The sequence below is a fragment of the Lissotriton vulgaris genome, chromosome 10, assembly GCF_964263255.1.
Source record: "Lissotriton vulgaris chromosome 10, aLisVul1.2, whole genome shotgun sequence".
In the NCBI taxonomy this organism is placed as follows: Eukaryota; Metazoa; Chordata; class Amphibia; order Caudata; family Salamandridae; genus Lissotriton; species Lissotriton vulgaris.
Window position 1 is genome coordinate 111,627,992 of NC_141698.1, and position 20,555 is coordinate 111,648,546.

At 42.4% G+C, this 20,555-nt stretch overlaps 1 protein-coding gene across 1 annotated transcript in view; it reads right to left on the reverse strand.

Annotated features, from left to right (window-relative positions):
- LOC147684780 (uncharacterized) overlaps positions 1 to 20,555 on the reverse strand; it is a 286,561-nt gene that overhangs the window by 88,911 nt on the left and 177,095 nt on the right. The window contains exons 14-16 of the mRNA XM_086939730.1: positions 18,304 to 18,422; positions 11,219 to 11,423; positions 5,482 to 5,557 (exon numbers count right to left, since the gene is read on the reverse strand). Coding sequence (XP_086795856.1) covers positions 5,482 to 5,557; positions 11,219 to 11,423; positions 18,304 to 18,422 — 400 coding nt within the window. The remainder of the gene's footprint in view (positions 1 to 5,481; positions 5,558 to 11,218; positions 11,424 to 18,303; positions 18,423 to 20,555) is intronic.

Here is a 20,555-nt window from a genome sequence, read left to right on the forward strand (position 1 = left end):
CAATGATTCACCAAAGGCGCATTTTCAACCCCTCTACGAATACGCGATTTATGTTGTGTTATCCGATTTTTTGCTTCTTGTGTAGGCTTCCCAATGTAAACCAGAGGACATGGGCAAACAATAGCATACACCACGTTTTTAGTTTTACAGTTTGTAAAGGTGTCATGCTTCCAATGAATGTTGTCATACGTGAAAACAGATCCTTCAATAGTTTCACTGCAGCAGGTGCATATCCCGCATTTGTGATGTCCTTTGGTTGGGGGTAGTCCGAGTAAACTTTGCAATGTTGGAGCTTTCACTGTCGGGAGGGCAGCCCTTACAATGTGGTTGGCCACGCTCTTTTCTTTCCGGTACGCAAAAAGTGGGGGTGTAGAAAAGTCTTCATGAAGATTTTTCAATAAATGCCAATTGGGCATTATGAGTTTTTTGTGCTGGTTCGCAGCTGGACAGAAAGTGGTGACACACACCATCCTTTTGAGGTCCTGTTTGGTTTTCTTTTCGAGTAAAGTCTCTCGTGGGGTCCACCACGCACTTTTGATAGAATTTTTTAATAGTTTTTTGGGGTATCCTCTTTGGATGAGACGATTTTTCAGGTGGTCTGCATGTTTGAAATACTCCTCTTTTCCTGAACAGTTTCGCCGGATTCTAAGAAATTGTCCATAAGGAAGATTTTGTCTCAGACTCCGTGGGTGGTTGCTACTGAAATGCAAGGCTTTATTCCTGTCGGAAGGTTTGCGGAATAAGGTTGTGCTCAGGCCTCTTCATGGGGTTCCACTTTCACATCCAAGAAAGTGATGACTTCATTGGATGCTGTGACCGAGAACTTAATATCACTTGTTCGTGAATTGAGCCAACTAATGAATTGGTTCAAGTCTTCATGTCCTCCTGTCCATATGAGGAACACGTCATCAATGTAACGCATATAGTTAGAAATGCAGTTACTAAAGGGATTATCGTTGTATATAAATTTATCCTCGAATAATCCCATAAACATTATAGCTAGCTCTGGGGCGAAGGGGCACCCCATCGCTACTCCCTTTATCTGATAAAAGAACTCTGAGTCAAATGTAAAAAAGTTTTTTTGGAGTGCATAGCGGGCTAGATCAAGAATAAACTCAGTGGGGACTCTCGTCGGTTTTTCCCTGCTTTCTAAAAACACTGTAAGTGTTTCCAGAGCTTGTTCCTGCGGGATTTGGGTGTACAGAGACACCACGTCTAGTGTGACAAGAAGTTGTCTCTTGTTGTCAAATTTAATAGTTGCTATTCGATTAAGAAAAGCAGTCGTATCTTGTAAATGGGCTGGAATATTGTGAATAAAAGGTTTTAGGAAAAAGTCGATATATTTGGCTACCGGCTCAAAGAGTGACTCGCACCCAGAAATTATGGGGCGGCCAGGAGGATTCTTTTCATCTTTGTGCAATTTCGGGAGCACATAGAATACTGGGGTTCTGGGATTTTTATTTTGTAAGAATGCTAGTTCTTTTGGTCCCACAAAACCTTGGTCAAAGCCTTTTTGGATTACTTCAAACATTTGGTTTTTTATTTCATAAGTAGGGTCTTTTCCAATGCGTCTATAGCAGTTTTGGTCATTTAATTGGCGGTGGACTTCCTGTTTGTATTTGGCGGCGTCCCAGATCACAATTGCTCCGCCTTTATCTGCCTGCTTGACTACAATGGTGTTGTCATTTTTTACAGATAATAAGGCATCCTTCTCTGCTTTGGATAAATTGTATTTAACAAAAGTTTTCTTTTTTTCAATTGAAGATATTCCTGATAACACCGTACGTTCAAACGTGGTCACTTCCTTCGGGATGCTAGGTCCTTTGGGGCAAAAGGACGATTTTCTTTTGAAACCTGTCACTTCCCCTTGTTGGTCTTTCTCAGATTCTTGGAAGAATGTTTTTAGACAAATCTTCCGACAAAATTCTAAAGTCTCCAATTTCATCTTTACATAATCTGTAGGTCTAGATGGAACAAAATTAAGTCCTTTGGTCAAAATGGATGTTTCAGCTGGTGAAAGGATCCTATCTGATAAATTATAGATTGGTGATTTATTTAATTCTTGTAGAATTTATGACGTGTTCTCATTTCCCATGGTTGGGAAAAGCGGGAGCGGCCTCTGGGTTTCTCCTGGCCGCGTCCTAAAAAAGGCGTTTGGTTTTGTTGTTGCTGATATTGCTCCGATCGATTGCCTGTTCTATTTTGAGGTTGTCGGTTAGTGTTGTCTGACTCACTTCCTGAAGATGAAGTTGTGTCGGAGAAGGTCACAAATTTCCGACGTGACCGTCCTTGGTTGTTTTGTAAGAAACGACGTGAATCTGAGTGTGTATAAAAGTCCTTGTTTAAATACGGGTAGATAGATTCCAAAGAGAAGTTCTTTTTGTCCAATTCGAATTTGTTATTTTTTTGAGTAACTGTAAAATCCTTGAATTCCAAGATTTCCTTGTCAATTTTTTCCAAAAGTATTTTAGAATCTGTGATTAATTGGTTATTTTCAATTTCCCTTTGTAAAGCAGCAATCTCCTCTGCTTCTTGAAGAGATATCCTATGTGCAGTCTCGATGGTTAGGACCATAAGGTCTCTACTGCATTTTGTTTCGATCCCACTGAAGCCTTTTTTGTAGACTGGGTCGTCAGTGAAAACGACTGGTATATTATGAATAACAAGTCCCGCTGGAATAGTTCCTGACCGGAGGTGTTGAAGTAAGAAATGACCATGAAGGTCCGTCCGGATCTGTTTTTTGCGTAAACGAGTTAGTTTGTCCGACTCGTTCTGAGTATTAGCCGTAAGGCTTAGAGCTGCTGAGGCAAACACTGGAGGGTCTCTAATCAAATTTTGTATATGTTCTTCACTAAAAGTAAGTGTGTCTTTTTCTGCCATCACACAATTATACACGTCTCAAACACAAGAGCACAAATGAAAAAAATAAGTGAAAAAAATGAGTGAAAAAAAATCCAGACAAAAGAGGGAAAAAGAAGGGGATTTTTTGAGAGAAACGAGACCATACACGATTGCCCCTACAGTGGGCAAGAAACCGTATCCTCACAAGAAAACAAATACCCTGCGGCAGAAGTATTCCTACCAAACAGGACCTCGCGAGCAACTGCCCGCTCAAAAGTCAATAAACAAACAAGGGTCTCCACTGGCATTTCAGCCTGAACTCTCTGTAACACTAGAAAAGAACAGCATGGAGTTATTGGCGCAGGTGGGCCTCACGCAATTTGGTGATTTATACTCTGAGGGTACTTTCATCACCCACGATGACCTATCATACATTAGTAACCAGTCACTACTGTTTCAGTTTCTATACCATAGGCTGCGGGCAGCTGTTCGTGCGTTGTATCCGAATTTCCCTTCAGAACCACCTTGTCTACAACCGCTACAAAGCTTAATAATCGCCACCACTCACTCACACTTAATCTCACGATTATACAGATCGGTACAGGCGGAAATAGGGGCTGACACTGCGGACGCGAGCCAAGTGAGATGTGTTGTTGGAACACCCCCTCAAAGACAATGACTGGACATGCTGTTGCACACTGATCACACTACTTACGCCCAAAGGTAACCTTCGCCTTATTCACTATAAATACATGCACCAGGTTTACCACACTCCGGCCCGTTTATTTAAACACGGAATGAGGGACAATGCATATTGTAGAAGGTGCGGCATCGACCAGGCTGAATTTCCGCACTTGGCATGGGGCTGCGAGAAGGTGCAGGAGTTCTGGGTGAAGGTGATTGATATCCTAGGCTTGATGATGTCATGTGAACTGCCATGTACACCACATGTGTGTCTGCTGGGCCTTGATGTACCTCTAAGATCCGTAAAGAAAAAACTGATAGCTATAATGTTATTACTCGCTAAGCGTAGAGTAGCTATGCACTGGGACAGCAGAAGATCACCCACAGTGGAACGCTGGTTACTGGATGCGGTATACTGCAGAGATAATTTTCTGCTTTATGCGGAAGAACTCCCCACTGCGTCCAAACCATCCGATATTTGGGGACACCTAACTGACTTTCAACGTGAGCACCCGGACTTACTTCAGGTGAACAAGTGATGGTTTGTACTATATATTGATGGGTTACTGATTGTAATGCAATGGTTTGAACGCTGTCATCTAATCTTCAAATGTAGCAGATGAGCAATGTGAAACTGACATTATTGTAATACCCTTCTTGTGTCTTATGTGGAAGTGACCACTGTTTATATTTGTATGATGAAAATCAATTAAAAAACACATTTTCTATGACTTCATTTTTAGTGGTAGCCATGCCATATCATGGAATAAAATAATACATATATATGTTATGTTTCCTTATTTTTAATGCACTGCTGATATTTACATTGTTCAAATTATGGCCCATTGTAGCCTTGTTTCAACACTGGCAGTATTAGGACAGTTAAAATCATAAAGCCTCTGATAAATTCGAGAGTAACCCACAACCGAGGGTATAATAACAGGGGAGTGGAAATAGGAGGGAGGGCAAACACAAAAAGTATGGAGCAATGAAAAGGGGAAAAACCAAAGTGGTAGGAACGGCTGCATGAGGGGGGGAGGAAGAGGCAAAGTCTAATATATGAACTGATTGATGCAGAATTAAAGAATTTTGAGAGTGTTAGAGAAATGACAGAAACAGACATGAGGTAAGTCTAGTGAAAGGAGCCACTGAAGAAGAGAGGATGGAGGAGGGAATTGGGAAAAAAATTAGACTGTTAATGGTCAGGAGAATACAATCGGAGAAAAGACAGCATGGGACATATAAGAGAATAGGAAGGATATAGGTTGTGAGGGAGGGGGGGGGGAACATTGAAAGTTAGGAAAGAGAGGAATCCTGGGAAATGATAATGCAAGGACAATTCAGGAACTGTGATGACAGGAAGCTGGTATAGAAAAAACAGAAGGGCGACACATACACATAAAAAGCCACACCTACACATAAAACGCCACAGAACTGAAAGCATACAGCTTGGAAAAGGAGGTGGGAATGCAAATGAATGACAGGTAAACAGGGTGTACTTATAAATCCCTTGTAAAAAATGCAACTAAACAAAACACGTGTTCAAGGTTGACATGTAGCATAAAGCGTTCAGCAAATTAACACTTTAAAAAAAAACAAATTGTCTCAATATGAAGTATGTAAGCACACAACTATTCTGTCAACAGAGTAATTGTTTGGAAATGTATCCTCTAAAAATGTACTTCATGAGATGGGCATCTACAGAATCTCATTTAGTTGTAATACATTGGTGAAGGATCAAACTGAATTTGTCTTCGTTCATCAACTAAAGTGAAAGATATTTTAAAGAGAGGTTTTGTAACCCGAGAAGTTTCTCCAGAGGCGTCCGAATCAAGACATATCCATAGAATTGTATGCCAAGATACCTAAACTGGGTTCTTCTGTATCTAAAAACTCACATTTGTTACTGAAGCTTCAAGCTCAGCAAAGACGCCAGTTGGCATTGCACATGCTCACCTTGTGTGTAACTCAATGTCCAAGGCGGCTATTAAAAGTTGAGAAAGCATTGCAGTACCCCCGAGGTAGTGTCTGGCTGCAAAGCAAAGTACATATCAAGTTACACTCAGGACAATAAGTGCTGCATGTACATTTTCAGCATGGCAAAGCAGGTCAGCTCATAAATACTTAAAGCCTCATTTAGAGTTCAGAAAAAAACTGGAAATCCTCCAACCTCCGGAGAAAACTCTAAATAGGAACTAGAATACACCATGATGTTTCTCCACAATACTATCCTGATCATGGAGGAAATTCAGGAATAGGAATCTTCTCAGTAAATAATTGTAAACGAAGGGGCAGATTTACAAGCCCCTTGTGACATGTTTATGACACTGTTGCGTCACTTCCGTGACACAGAGGTTTCGTAAACAATGCGCCACCATGCAACAGATTTACAACGAGACGCATCTAGTGAGATGCGTCACATTGTAAAGCCCTGCGCTACATTATACCTGTGTCAGGGTGGGCGTTCCGTCGCATGGAAGGCCCGTAAAAGTGGCGCAGTGACATCTACAAGATTTCACTGAGTCACTTTTACGTCCGTGCTGCGTCAAAACTTTACGCCTGCTTGAAGCAGGTGTAAGGAGCGACGCAGCATGTTAGGCATTGCTGGAGTTGCGTCACGCTTGCTACATAACGCCAGCAATGCTCTGCCCTTATGCCAGAAGACGCAACACACATCTGACTATCCTTGCGCCACGGTGCATCGCATTGTAAATGCGACGGATTGGTGGTGGTGCAAGGATATTCCTGCATGTCGCATCTTTACTGGCGTATCTCTGCTAATATACAGGTATGCGCCAGTCCTCGTAAATCCACCCCTAAGTACTTACCATTAATAGAATATCTAAAGGACAGAATTGACTACTGTAAATCACAGCAATCCTACATTGAGGAAAAGCAGGAGTTTTAAATGGGGAATTTTATTGTTCCAATCACACGTCAAGATAAAATCAAATGGGCAACTGAAGTGCCTCTCAGAGGAAGAGATTCTGGCATGTTCGGACTGGAACAGAAAATTGGCCTGGGCACCAAAAGAAAGGTGAATTAGATTCCTAGAAAGTGGCCCATGTTACCCAATTGGGCAATGTTTAACTTCTAAAGACATGCTGTATAAGTGTTTTGTGTGATATGGAAGACTACATGGTTTTGAACTTGCTGTTGACAATGTTTGTGGTGAAATCAGGGAAATCAACAGTACATCTGGAGCAGCAGACTATAAAAGAGGCCCACAAACAACCAAAAAAAACAGCCCACACACTGACCTGTCAGACCAGCCCATCGGCCACTTCCTGATTGCCCAATAGGCCAGTTCGACCCTGGACTCTGGGCATCTCATTGTGCATTTTTCAAATATTAAAATGTGCTTGTGCTTTCTTCCATAGGTTCTAAGGGGCCTATCATAAGCACCCCTATGCTCGTAAATGGTACCTGGTAGGGCTTAAGAGGGGCATTAGGTGTCTAGATAGAATTCTGCAGTGACATGTGGATTGCAGTGGTTTGGGAACTAACACTTGCTTGGCAGGGTTTGCGTACTATTCTGTATACTAGTCCATTTTTACTCTGCATGAATGGACATGTGAGAGGAGGTTTGTTATCCTGTACCTTTTCCTGCCCGTGCTAAAGCATACTGTAGGTTTGGATCCTGACTTTGTTCCTGTCTAAAGATGGCCTAGAGACCTAAGTTCCAGTCTATGGGTTTGGGGTCAGCATTAATAATAGAGGTGCTGCTCCCCTTTGGGTATTTATTTCCTGTTGTCCACTTTTCTGTCCCTTCTGCGCCCTCAAGGGTGAGTGGTGCACTTTACAAATCCCTGATTGATTGGCTCTGTGGTGGTTCTAACTCTGTTATTGAAAAAGAGGACTCTTGTAATCAGTTTGTGACCTTATAGGATAATGCAAATGCAGCAAATTAGGTATGTCAGTACTTGGACAATAGGTTCAGGTATAATGGGGTTATATCCCTAGTGTCAGGACATCTTTTGGTAGGAATTTATAGGCAGATTCAGGTAGTGGAATAGATATTTGGGTCCCCATGTATGCATATGATGAGCATCCAGTCATTAGGCTTAGTAGAGCAAGCTAAGCTAGGACTGAAAACAGTTTAGAGGCATCTGCTATGAACAAGACCTCTGGTCTGCAGTCCATCTACATTCACATGTAGATGGATAGCAGTATGGTCCTATATAGGTATAGTCATGTTTTGTGTTTTCATCTCTTGCATTGAAAGAGGAAGGCAAAGTAGGTGGAAAGATGCTTAGCCTTGTGGCGTTCTCTGGTGGTGATACTCTAGGCTGGAAGGGGGGATGTTGCATTGGTTCCTCAGTGCGTTGGGAATAGATGTGTTCCCATGAGAGTTTCCCATAATCTGATACCTAGGATGTCCCAGACGCTTGGTGGTGGTAGCCCAGTGATAAGGGGGAGGAGAGTTTGCATACTCCTGCAAAAGTGGGTTTGGGGTGCTCCCTGACCCAATGTTGCGCTGTTGTTGCCAATAATTTGAGGAACTGCTCCATAATAACTTTATATTTTCTTTGGTGGTTTCTGTGCTTCCAAACAACTTATCGGCAACATCCTTAGCCTGAAGGAAAAGCTAATGATGAGTTTTGGTGAGCTTTTGCTCTGTGTTTCACAGTTTCTTTCAATAGGTTTCCTCCTCTTTTACTGGTCTTTGAATTATTGTTTTCTTGATATCTTCATATGAACTGGTTTCATTCAGGTTAGTGTTTTGATATGCAGTCTTCATACCCATCGGCCAAACGAGGAGCCAGGTCATGACTCCACCACTCTTGAGGTGGTGTGGCATTTTGAGCTACCAGTTCAAACACTGGGATATACTCAAAGAGTACTGAGACAGGTACATTTAAGTGAACCAGAGAACCTGCTTTGAAGTCCTATATTTGGGCAATGGCCTCCAGATTCTTATCCTGAGTAGCAACCTTATTGGCACCCTAAAGCTGCAAAGCATGCAGGTTTTGCCATTCCTACTGATGCATCTAAATAGCCTTAGTGAACCGGTGTTGAATCTTGGTGAGTTTCTGTAATAATGACTTGCATGAGGGCTACAGACTTACACACCACTGCCCCCGCTCTAAGTTGTTGAAGTACTACACGAAGGTGCTTTAAATACATAACTTTATTTTTTCAATCACACCTTGCCAAGGGAACATGACCTAAGTAGTGCTTCATAGCCTTTTGTCAGTTCAAATCAGATACAGATCCTCTAGTACCATTATTCCAACATTGGAACAGCAGGTTTATTGCAGTTGTCACTCAAGCAAAATGTCTTTGTTTCTTTTTTGAAGGATTTCTGCAGTGTCCAGGAATCCCAGGTTAGTCTAAATCCTCCTTATCTAAGAAATTTCCTTTTCCATGTCATTATATGCTCCGCTCCCGTTCTGACACATTTCCAATCTTGTCTAGTTTGAGGTCCTAGGAGGCTGAAAGGAGAAACAGGGGTGATCAGGATTCCATTCTGGCCTTGGGTGAGTCTCCACTTACGCATCTGCATCTTATTTCATCTCTATCTCCATATTCTACTAGCTTGAAAGGAGAAACAGGGGCAGTCACAAATTCCACAAGGCATTCTCAATGGAAGACTTTGACTCAGATGCTTTTATAAATAGGGAGGAGTACGACCCACACTGCTAATGACCTTTCAATCCTTTGTTTGAGGGGGTATTGATATGAGGGCCACCGCTCCTCCAAGTAACTCTGGAAGGATGATTGGAGGACCTTTCAGGCATTCCCTAGGTGGCACCACTCACTTTAAACAGTTGATGCCACATCTGCCACGATATTTGGTACACTCTTCACTGGGGCATACATCCCATTATCTTCCTCACTGTTGCCCTGGTAAGATGCTCCCTATCCAGTCCACATTGATCACAGTATAGGGGGCTGCCAGAAACCCAGCCTCCCTTCCCCGCTACCGGTATTTCCAGGTAAGTAGTGGGATTTTCATGACCCCCAATAATGCAGAGTTGTTACCTCACCAGGAGAAACAAATGAGTTGGCCTCTTGCCCTACTCTTCAGAGAAGCCCAATCATGCACAGAGGCCATGTCTGCATAGCGGTAAATGGGAGGCTGAACAACTCGGTGCCCTATCTAATGTTGGCATCGGTGCCTTATCTAATGTTGGCATCAATGCACTAACAGGGGTTTTGGATGGCTCTGCTGCCCGCTCAAAGTTCCCTATTTTGATGATACATGTTGCATGAACCCAGTCCATTTCTGAAGACCTGGAGAAGCATTGTCCTCTAAAAATAATTCCTTTGTGTCCACATGAAGGAGTGCAGCTCACACTAAAATTGGTTGGCAGTACTAGCATCTGTACTCTTTTGGGAGGAAAATAGGCACAGTTTGTTAAAACAGATGGTGACAGCAAATATGGTATGGTCATCATTGACACCAAACATAGGGAACAACACACTACCCATGTAAAATAGTGCAAAAGTACATAAGACTAGTGATTAATGGTTATTATAGCCCCATGCAAAGAAACCTTTTTATCACTGGTGGCAAACTGCTTCAAATGCTTATATTTTCATTGATTATAGAATTTCCCTAGATCCATGTCCCTATCATTAGCCACCTCTTCCCTATCTTTCTCCTTTCATTCCTTTGCTCATGAAAAACAAAACATTTTAAGTAATGCTCTAGATGAGTTGTTTCTAGAACTATTATACACTATGGTGAATATGCTGAACTCAATAGAATTCTGAAATAATTGGGGTGCTAGACGCAGTTTAGTGGGCATTGGCCAAAATGAATGTTATCCTAGTTAGGTCGAGCCTAGCGGCAGGGCGCATGCACTGCTCGCTCTGTGAGGCATGCTGTAATAGAGTATGCGGTGGAAGCTCCACCCACTCCGTCCATATTTGTCATTGGCTTGTGTCATTGTACTTCTTAAATGCTGGCTTCTGATTCATAGAAAGGCTTGTTAGTCCCTCCTTAGTATCGCCTTGTCTGCATTTGTTACCGCCCATAACGACTGGACCTTTTACTTGGCTTGTTACACAGTATGCGTTATAAGTGGGTGAGCACTATTTTGTTATTGACACTAAGGGACAATGGCGGCGGCTTTTTTTTGTATTTGCATGCTGAGCACAGCACCGGTTTTAGGGACAACGTGCTCTGTTTATTAATTAATTTTTTTACTTAAATACTGAGCATGGCGCAAACTTCAGGGACACCGCAATCTCTTTTTTTAATTTTTTAACTTTCATATTAAGTGTGGTGCCCACTTCAGGGACACCGTGTTGAACCACGAGCAGCTGCTGCTATCAACATGCTTCGGCTTCTTCGCGGCCCACTCCATCCCCCTCAGCCAGTCTGCGCTCGACTCCTTTATGGGCACCCTCCCGCCCTCGCATGAGGGGGTGGGGCTTAGGGGCAATCTTAGCGAGTGAAAACAAGCATTTGCAATGGAATAGGTCTCGCATTTATGCGAGTTTGAGCTATTGGCGTTGTAAATGACAATACCTTTTATTTATATTTTGGGTTTTAAAGCAAAAAAAATAAGGCATTATCATTTACAATGCCAATAGCTTAAACTTGTGTAAATGAGAGACCTATTGCATTGCAAATGCTTGTTTATTCTTTCTTTGGTGAAACTATGTTTGCATTTTGAAGACACTGTTCTGAAGCAAATTATGCAATTTTTGAAAATGAATAAGACTACTGGTATAGATATACCTCTTTGGAACTCCTGGAACATCTCTTTTGGAAGAGGCTCACCGGTGAGGTAGTGTCCGCTGATGTAAGAAATGGTGTCCCAATCATAGAGCCAGTTCTCCATGAACTGAGAAGCTACTTCTACAGCATCCCACTCTATATTGTGGATACCCGATGCACCTCCATACTGAACCGTGGTCAACATGTGCTGCAAGGCATGGCCAAACTAGGGATAACAGCAGGGAAACAAACAAGGAAATCAGTTATAAAAATCAACCTGACTTCTTGGAACAAACAAATAGAGAGACATTGTTGATAAAAGTAATCTGGCAGCAAGTGAGGTGTCTCTTTATTAGTAGTATACACTGTATGAAATATGTCTGCCACTGACAAGAACAAAGACAGAGCCTAATGCATATACATGAAAATCACAAATCAGAGGTAGAGAGACAGCATAGGAGAGGGAGAACGGTAAACAGAGAGAAAAGATAGGAAGAGACAATAAAAGATTGGGTATATGACTGCGGAGGAACATCGGAAGTGGGAGGGGAGGCTTTGGAGCATCACAATCGACAATGGTGACCTTGTTTGGGAAATGGTTGTTTTTTGAGGGACATTTTTCATTTCAATCTCTAATCAACTTTTGACAGTATTCTTCATGGGGGGAGCATCACCACCATGGATATCCATTTGAAACATTTTCTTCAAATGTGATTTTTAATTTTTTTTATATTTAACTTTAATTTTCAAATGTATTTTTAGTAGTGTATCAAATTGAAATTAAGTATATATGAAGAAAATGCTCTGGCTGCAACTTCTTTAGCGTACATTTAAAGGTACTTCATAATTTCATTCATGGGACGTACACAATTCTTTTCAAAGGCTGGATCTGGCAATTATGATCAAAAGCAGTGCAGTAAAAAGTATTATTCGTAAACACAAACAGTTGAAATGTAGAAAGTGTAGATGGTTAGAGGCTCAAGTTGCTTATCACTCAATGATTGTTATAAATGCATTGAATGTTTAAGGTAACTTCAGCCTCTTCTGTCAACTTTTAAGCATTAAACATCATTGAAGTGGATCAACATCAATACATAATTAAAGTAAGAAGCCCCCACAAAGTCACCATTTGAGTTGGGATATGGGCTGAATTAACGAAGCTGAATGAAAGTGAGAATATATCACCATTTGTAACCGGTGGTTGAACAATAGACGATAGAGGACATTGCTGTTTTCTACTCTGTTTGGTTCTTTTCGGTCCTCTGTTTCCCGTACTTGTCTTTCCTTTGTGGTTACTTGCTTTGTTACCCTTTTGACAGTCTGCCTCCTTGTCCAGGCCTCCTCTCTCCCTGTGGAGCACTAGCATATGATCGTTGGTTCTCGATCGGGTTCATGGCAAGCCAGGGACAAGTTACAGAATCCCCAATGCTTGCACAAGGTAAGTCTCAAACATGTTCATAGCTTGGCCTTGAGACACTGTGCCCCAGAATCCAGTTCAGGTTCTCTGAACCTCCGCCTGAGGGTGGATGTATCTCTCTCTCTCTCTTCTTACTCCTTAATTTGGGTTTTCAATAACATCCTTGACTTAGTGCAAGAGATTGCATATGCCCGGTTGATTTTGTGGGACTGGTACAGTTCTCTGGGCCATTTCAACTGTCATGGTGGGACCGGGCCTGGTATTAATGTATCTGCAAGTCGAAACCCAATAATACCAGTCCCAGCACTCCAGTCCCAGATCTTTGATCAGAGCGGCTCCTGGCCCTTGCCCGGCCTCTCACGGCTGTATGGGGGGAGCAGAAAATGTTCCCCCTCACCCTGTGTACTCACCTACATGCCACAAGCTTCCAAGAAACCACAGCAATCATTTAACACTTCCTCCAGGCAGGTGGTAATTGGGTTCATATTGGGATCAGTTATGCCCTTAAAGGGGTAAAAACATGCTGATTTGGACCTGTATTCTAAAGTCTGTGTGTTATTCCCCATTTGGGTGATTTAGGTGGATATGCGAAATAGAATCAAAAATTCTGGCATTCAGGTATCTCCATACCTAAACCTAGGAAGCTCATAACAAGGTCCTTAGAGGGCAACTATTCAAATGGCCATAAGAATAAGGCATGAGTGTCTGTGCTCATAAAGGCAAGAACCTTTTCTATAAACCTACTCAAACGGTCGCTCACTTATACTCTTTGGTAGCCACTAAAATATTTACTTCCTATAACTACACATTTCTGCTAGCATAAGCAGCATTAACAGGAAAACCATTGGGCTGAAATTCTCTTCTTCGTGACTCAATTGGCAGGACAAATTAAAGAAAGGTGGCACAAAAATGTAATTACACACATCCCAAAGATAAATAATGGAAATACAAAAAAATCTATGAAAAACAATATTCCTATTGGAGCCGCATAATTAAGTGATCCACGCATTTATTTGCAAGTTAAACTCACTGTGTGTTTAACCATATTAATCTGCGTGCAGTTATTATTAATCAAATGTAGTAGGTGGTTGTATTTCCCTTAGAGTAGACCCACACATATATTACTGCAATGTAATCAACGGATTTACTTATGCTAACTGTACTTGTTTGTAAGCCATGGTATCTAAAGTTGGCCTAACTTGGAACCAGGCCCTTGTTGCATCTCATATTTTTCTCCTTCTGAATGTGTCTTATCGAGCTCCTCCTTAGCTAGAAAAGACATATTTTTATTGTTCTGAAACTGTGAGATAGCGGGGACTTAATTGGAAGTTGGCTGTTGACATTCAGACTATGGTGGTGGGACAGATTCTCTGTACCAGGCACACCAGACCAGTGAAACATTCAAGGTCACACAGATGTGCGTTCTTTGTCCAGACTAGGAAACTAGGGAATCTACTGCTACCATATTATTCTAATACGTGGGTCCAAATCAAGAAAGGAGACGGGTACAGCATAACCGGTAAGATTCCAACATTAAACAGACTAAAACAAGGTTGCGTCTTAGCGCCTTGTCTGTTTAATATTTATACCTCCGATCTCAACAAGTGCTTCCAGTTAGTTCCAGCTGACCCCCCAAAATTGGGCAAAATACCGACACGGTGCCTCCAATATGCAGATGACATTGTGTTGCTAGCACAAACTCCTGTTGGCTTGCAGAAATTGATTATGGGACTAGGAGCCTATAACACCTTGAACCAACTCACGGTTAATCATCAAAAGACAAAAGTCATGTGTTTTTCTAAATATAATAAGATATTAAAATGGCACACTTTCACCTGGAAATTGGGCAAGCAACCACTGGCCCGGGTAGCTTCTTATAAATACCTAGGCTTCCAGCTAGATTGTAAGCTCAACTTTAAGCAGCATGTGGAACAAGGATGCACGAAAGCCAAACAACTGTTATTTGCCTTCAAAATCCTGAGGTAAAAGCTCATAGGTTGCTCTACCGGTCATCTGTTAAAAGTGATCGCCGCAAAATTTCTACCATCTATCTTTTATGGCTCAGAAATCCTGAACATTAAAGATGCTCTAATATTAAACACAGCAAAATCAAAAAATTTTAAAAGACTGTTCTTTATCCCGTCACATACCTCACACGAACAAATTTGTTTAGAATTCGGACTTGAGAATCAGATCATGGTCAGAAAAGGTGTCTTAGTAAAGTATTATTGGACGATGAGGGAGGTAGAAGACAATACCCCTAGCCCACCACTGTTGGGTTGAGATAGAAAATCAAGCAAGACTAGCTAATTCAACTACGACAATCCTGAAGGAATCTTTTCGGCATTACAGCTAGAGGAGGCCTGGTTCACCCCAGTAACGTATTCTGGATTCAAAAGCGTGGTGAATAACGCAATTAAGCAGATCTCTCTACTAACAGATAAAATGATCTTCGCAAAAAAACATCACGCCTGGGCTGTGATACAGGCCTACCAGAGGCTGAAGCCGCAACAGTATCTGTTTGAACACTTCTCCCACCATAAAAAGCAATACCTGTTGTTGCTACAAATGGGATCATTCCCTTCAAAGGATATGACCCCAAAACGGAAATGCACATGGCCATCCAAAGAATGCCGCCTCTGCGGTCAAGGGTAGGAGTCACTACTACATCTACTATGTACTTGCCCTTTTCTACTGAAAACTCGAAAATCCATTCTTCGGGACATTTTTAAGAAGTAACAGATAAGAACATGAGGAGCCGCAGTCATCAGGTGTCTTGGAGGGCTTGCGATTCCCCTGTCCTGTTGTGCCATAAAATTCTGGAAAATAGCAGCAAAGTGGCTTACTTGATGATTATTGAATGATGTGTAAGCATGACTTAAGTTTGTTAATAAAACCCTTATGGTTTTGACATCATTTCTGTTGTCTTTGTGGAGCGTCATTGGTTTCCCGGTCATTGACATGTATTGCTGATGATAGCTCCAGCGTCATTGGTTTCACTGTCATTGACAAGTATTGCTGATGATTGCACCAACATCATTAGTTTCACCGCCATGAAATGCTTGGTGGAAAAGCAGGTCTTAATCTACTCGGCGGTGAAGGCATAGGCACCGCCACAATTCCTGCCTGTTTTCTCCACCGTCGATGCTGTGGGATCCTGGCGGTGGCAGCAATCTTGTGGCGGTCCCGCCGCCACCATTGTAATCAGGTAGGAAGCCCGATGGGATGGAGTCTGGACCGCCATCCGCGGGTACGGCAGTCCCAGGACTGCCATACGTGTAATCTGGCCTAAGCATGAGCGAATTTTGCGGATCTCGCGTTCGCGAATTTTGCGGATTTGCGGATTCGCAATCCGCAAAATCCGCGAATTCCCGCGAATTTGCGGATTTTTTTTTTTTTTGTGTTCGCCCGTGTTTCTGCCAGTTCGCGAGGGTTTTGTACACTTTCGCAAATTGCGAACTTACCTGTCGGGTCGCAAGTTTCGCGAACTTGTTGTTTCTACGTGTCCAGCCTGTTTGGGACACTCTTCTTCATCACTGCCACTCTCTGTCACCACTGCCACTCTCTGACTACTCATGCCACCCTCTGGCCCACCCATGCCACCCTCTGTTTCATCACCACACCCTCTGGTTGTCCAGTGTACATTATTTTCGGCAAAGCAAAGCACACCTTCCCTGCCTCAAGTGACCTGAATTAATTTGGGGCTGATTCATGTGTCACAGAATATTTTTTTAGCTGGCACCTGCTTCCTTAGTGCGCCCTGATTAGTGATCTTTTGCACTTGCTAAGTGCTTTCATTGTTGCAAAATTAGTTACAACACCTGCCCTGCCCCAACTGACAATAATGAATTAGGGGCTGATTAATGGATTTTAACTTCCAGCCTGGCTCCTGCTTGTCTCCCTTAGCTGTAATTCAGGACCTTTGTGGCATATGTGTAACTATTCTGAGGTTCAGAGCAGGGTCACATACTAGTTTCAACTGGCAACTGAACTCTGGAGGGGCCCCTCAGGAAGCACTCCAGGAAATGGCTACTAATGATGAGCCTGAACTTTTGAACCTGGTAAGTAGTTACTTTCAGTTTTGCTAAAATCGTATTTCTGCAATTTTGCACTTATTCGCGGGGCGCGAACTCACGCGAACAGTGCGAGCAGTGCGAGCAAAATCCGCTGCTCGCGGATTTGCGGATTTTGCGGGAAATTCGCAAATCTCGCGGATTGCGGATTTCCCGAAAATCCGCAAAATCCGCGAGCGGAACGGATTTTCCGCCCACGCCTAATCTGGCCCATAGTCTTGACCACTGCTGCCTGATTTTCCCTCGTACTTCATGTCTAAAGGACAAAGATATTAAGAAGCATATTGCTGGTTTTTTGCTTTGACCAATCTCTGTAATCACACGTCAACGCAACAAGCAAAGGCTTGCAAGCTTTATTTGTTAATGCACTGTATTCAAATGCATATGTGTGATACAGGAGAATCCTTCAAATTTAATTTTCAAGAGACTTATATTCAGTTCTGCCTACTTTGTGACACTGACACAGTCTTCCATATTTCAACCTTTAATGTGGCACATGAATTTTAAGTCTCTGGTTTGTTCTTCCAATGATTAAGGGATTCGGTTGACATAGTCTTTCAAAGATCAACCTTTCACGTGTAGGATCAGGATTCCTCTCTAGCTTCAGGTTCTGCAGATGGTGAATATTATGGTTCATGAATGAACCTCTCTCCTCACGTATATAGCCATATTGGTTTTTATTCTTTAAAAAGTTTCCCATAAACAAACAGCAATGAGTGCAATTTGTGGCTCAAGGGGCTAGCTTTGTTCTTACGGAAGGAAACACTGGTTCGCTAACGTAGTGTGAATCTGCATGTGGTCTTCTAGGACCCGACAAATAAAATGGGTAGTTTACTGATCTTTTTGGGAGCGCATTCCATTCAAAGCAGATAACTCCTACCTGATCTGGTACAACTTCCTATTTAGGCATGTACCTGACTGAGTGGCTCCCAAGGAAGAGGAACATATAAGCTGCCTTAAAGTGGACAAAATATTGATGCTTATGTATGCCTTCATTCAAGAGGAGCTTTATTAGGAAGCATGAGGGACCTGAAAATCCACCAAAAGCATTAACATACGTACCCCTCATCCAAAACCTTATTTAGACAGCTTGACACAGATTATAACCCTTTGTCCTCCCTTTCATGGAAACAACAGGGGTCGGACTCAACCCGACTCAGGGGACAGACAACACAAGCACGATGGAAAGGCACCAGACTGGTGCAGATGCATATAATTGCGGTCATTATGTCTGTCTGCATGGGTGCCTTAGAAGTGTGCAAAGTATGCAGTGCATGTACAAGATTAGTACATGCCATGTAGGAGATTCCAGGCATTCATGCTCGGTTTACAACCCGAGTTGCACTGCTGATTCAAACCAAGCCTGGCCCTTTCCCACTGACTTGCCCACCACCAACTTCCTTTTCTGATGATATCTTTAAGTGACATCAGAAAAACCTTGTTCTGCCTTTTCCACCTTGCTGCAGTTCATGGCTGAGGCTGAGGGTCAATGCAGTTTTAAAAGCATCTGTTTCAAAATGGGATGCAAACGTTTTCCAAACAATGAATAATTGATTACACAAAAAACAGAAATATCAGTTTTACTCAAATAACAACAAATCTCAAAACGTACGCACCTCGTGAAACAATGTTGAGACTTCCCTGAAGGACATCAGAGAAGGGGTGGAACCCACAGGAGGAATCTGGTTGCAAATCATGAAAGCAACAGGAATTTGCTTGAGAAGGAGACTCCTGGCTAAAGAGTGCAAGAAAGATTGTTAGAGATTAATTATTGGTGTGTCCACTTTTTAACCAGTCACCTATTGAGGTAAACAGGATCAAGTCAGCAGCTGAAAGCAGCAAGGGCCTCATTTAGAAGTGGGAGTATTGAGACATCCACCCTGAAAGTCCAGCCTACCCACCTCTTGCATTTCCTATTGCATTTAGACTGCAAGAGATGGCAGCTTGCCCAACTACGAAGCCGCTGCAGCTCCCTCATTGAGAAAATCCACTTGGAGGAGGTCAAGTTGGCGAAGATGCTGTTAGGAGGCCGGCTCTAATTAGAGCCGCCTCTTGGATGCCATGTCCAAGGACTTTCTTTTCCATCTGTATCCGGTATGTAATCATGGCAGTCCCTGACAGGAAAAGTGCAAAAATGTCCAGCACCACTGATGGAAAACACCCAGTGCACGTGGAGCACTCAATGAAGTGGTTCCACCATTGAGGCAAGAGCTGCTTCAGGAGTAAAAAAACCTTCGGACGCAGCAGGCCGGCGCATACGGGCTGGCAGAGATGGTGCTGCCACTCAGACAGCTGGCCAGCATGATCCAAAAGAAGCCTCACATGTTAGAAGACCACAGGTATCAACTTCTAGGAACATTTGTGTGAAAATCAATATTATGCGAACATAAATCGCACTATTATCTAAAAAGCTTTCTAATGAACATTTCTAAATATACAGTTATTTTTTATAAACTAAACTGTTGGTCCTTTGACTTGGGTTAGGGGAATTGTAATCTGTAATCCTTAGATCAACATAGACCCTACTAGTGCTGCATTAAATAGCTGAGTTCTTGAAGCTATAATCGGTGCTATGTCAGTACCAATTCTACTCCAAGGCAACATGTATGCAGATTCTTTCAAAAAAGCGTTATCAGAAACTTATTATTAGGATCAGCAGTACACCCTTTCTTTCACTATCTGGTGTCCGCGTACAATTTCAGTTCCTCATATTGTTTTATATACACACTTGTAACTTTGTTTTTTCCCTCTAAGTTTCCCATCAAACATTAGCCTCAGTCTTTATGATCAGTGCTTAATTTGCGCTGGTAGTTGCAGGTGTAGCCCATAGGTGCATATTTTTGGGGCCTGGGGCGTATTATTCCTCAACAGACTATAGGCCTGGTTTAGAGTTTGGTGGGTGGATATTCCGTCAGGGCGATGGAGTACTTTGTTGAAGTAGTCCTTGCCCAACAAATTTCAACGGACATCACTTGCATTTACAGGAACCACAGTCATGGCTGTTCCTGTAAATACATTAAAGCTTTGACGGACGTCTCCATCAAAATGAAAGCGGCATGAAGCAAATTAAAAAAAAAAAACTTTTATTTAAAAAAATAAACTTCCAAAGTGGGATTTTCTTTTTGAAAATAAAAAAACAAATAATGGACCCCTTGCTATTGGACTTTTCTCCCATGGCGTGGGGATAGTTTTTCAGTTTTTACTGTCCATGTCATATCATGGACAGTAAAAACTGCGCTTTTGTTCACCCACTCTACATTGGATGGGCGGGCAAATGGCCAAAGCTCCGATGGCCCTTACTCTGTCGGGCCACCAGAGACAGGGTAGTCTCAGCCATCCCCATGCTGAAGTGCCGCCCGCCTTGTTTAGAGGCGGGCGGAACTTCAGTATAGCAGAGAGTGCTCTGTTGAGATGGAGCACCATCCCTGCCAAACTATAAATCGGGTCCTTTGACCCAGAGCAAGAGAAACAAAAATACAGATAATGGGTAAAGAAGAAGAAAACAGAAAACCAGTGACAAAGTGAGAAAACACGCATGAAAAGAACCCACTAGAGTAGGATGACAGGAGTGCCTGGTGGAATGAAAGTGTCATGAGTTGAATTCACAAGTGGAAATCCTTGGTTGTCATTACTCCTGATGCTTCATAGCATTGGGAACAGACTTCTGAGCAAACTTTGGGCCTCTGAACTTATTCTTTTATAAATTAAGCACAGTATATGATCCAGACACAGAAGATACTTTGATGCTCTTTATATTGTCAAGCAGGAGGCTCACTTAGATTCCCGGCTAACCCTAGAAGTTTTTTATATTCTGTGGATCAAATCCAGAAGTGACCACAAAAAAATGGATTTACCTCTATTTTCAACA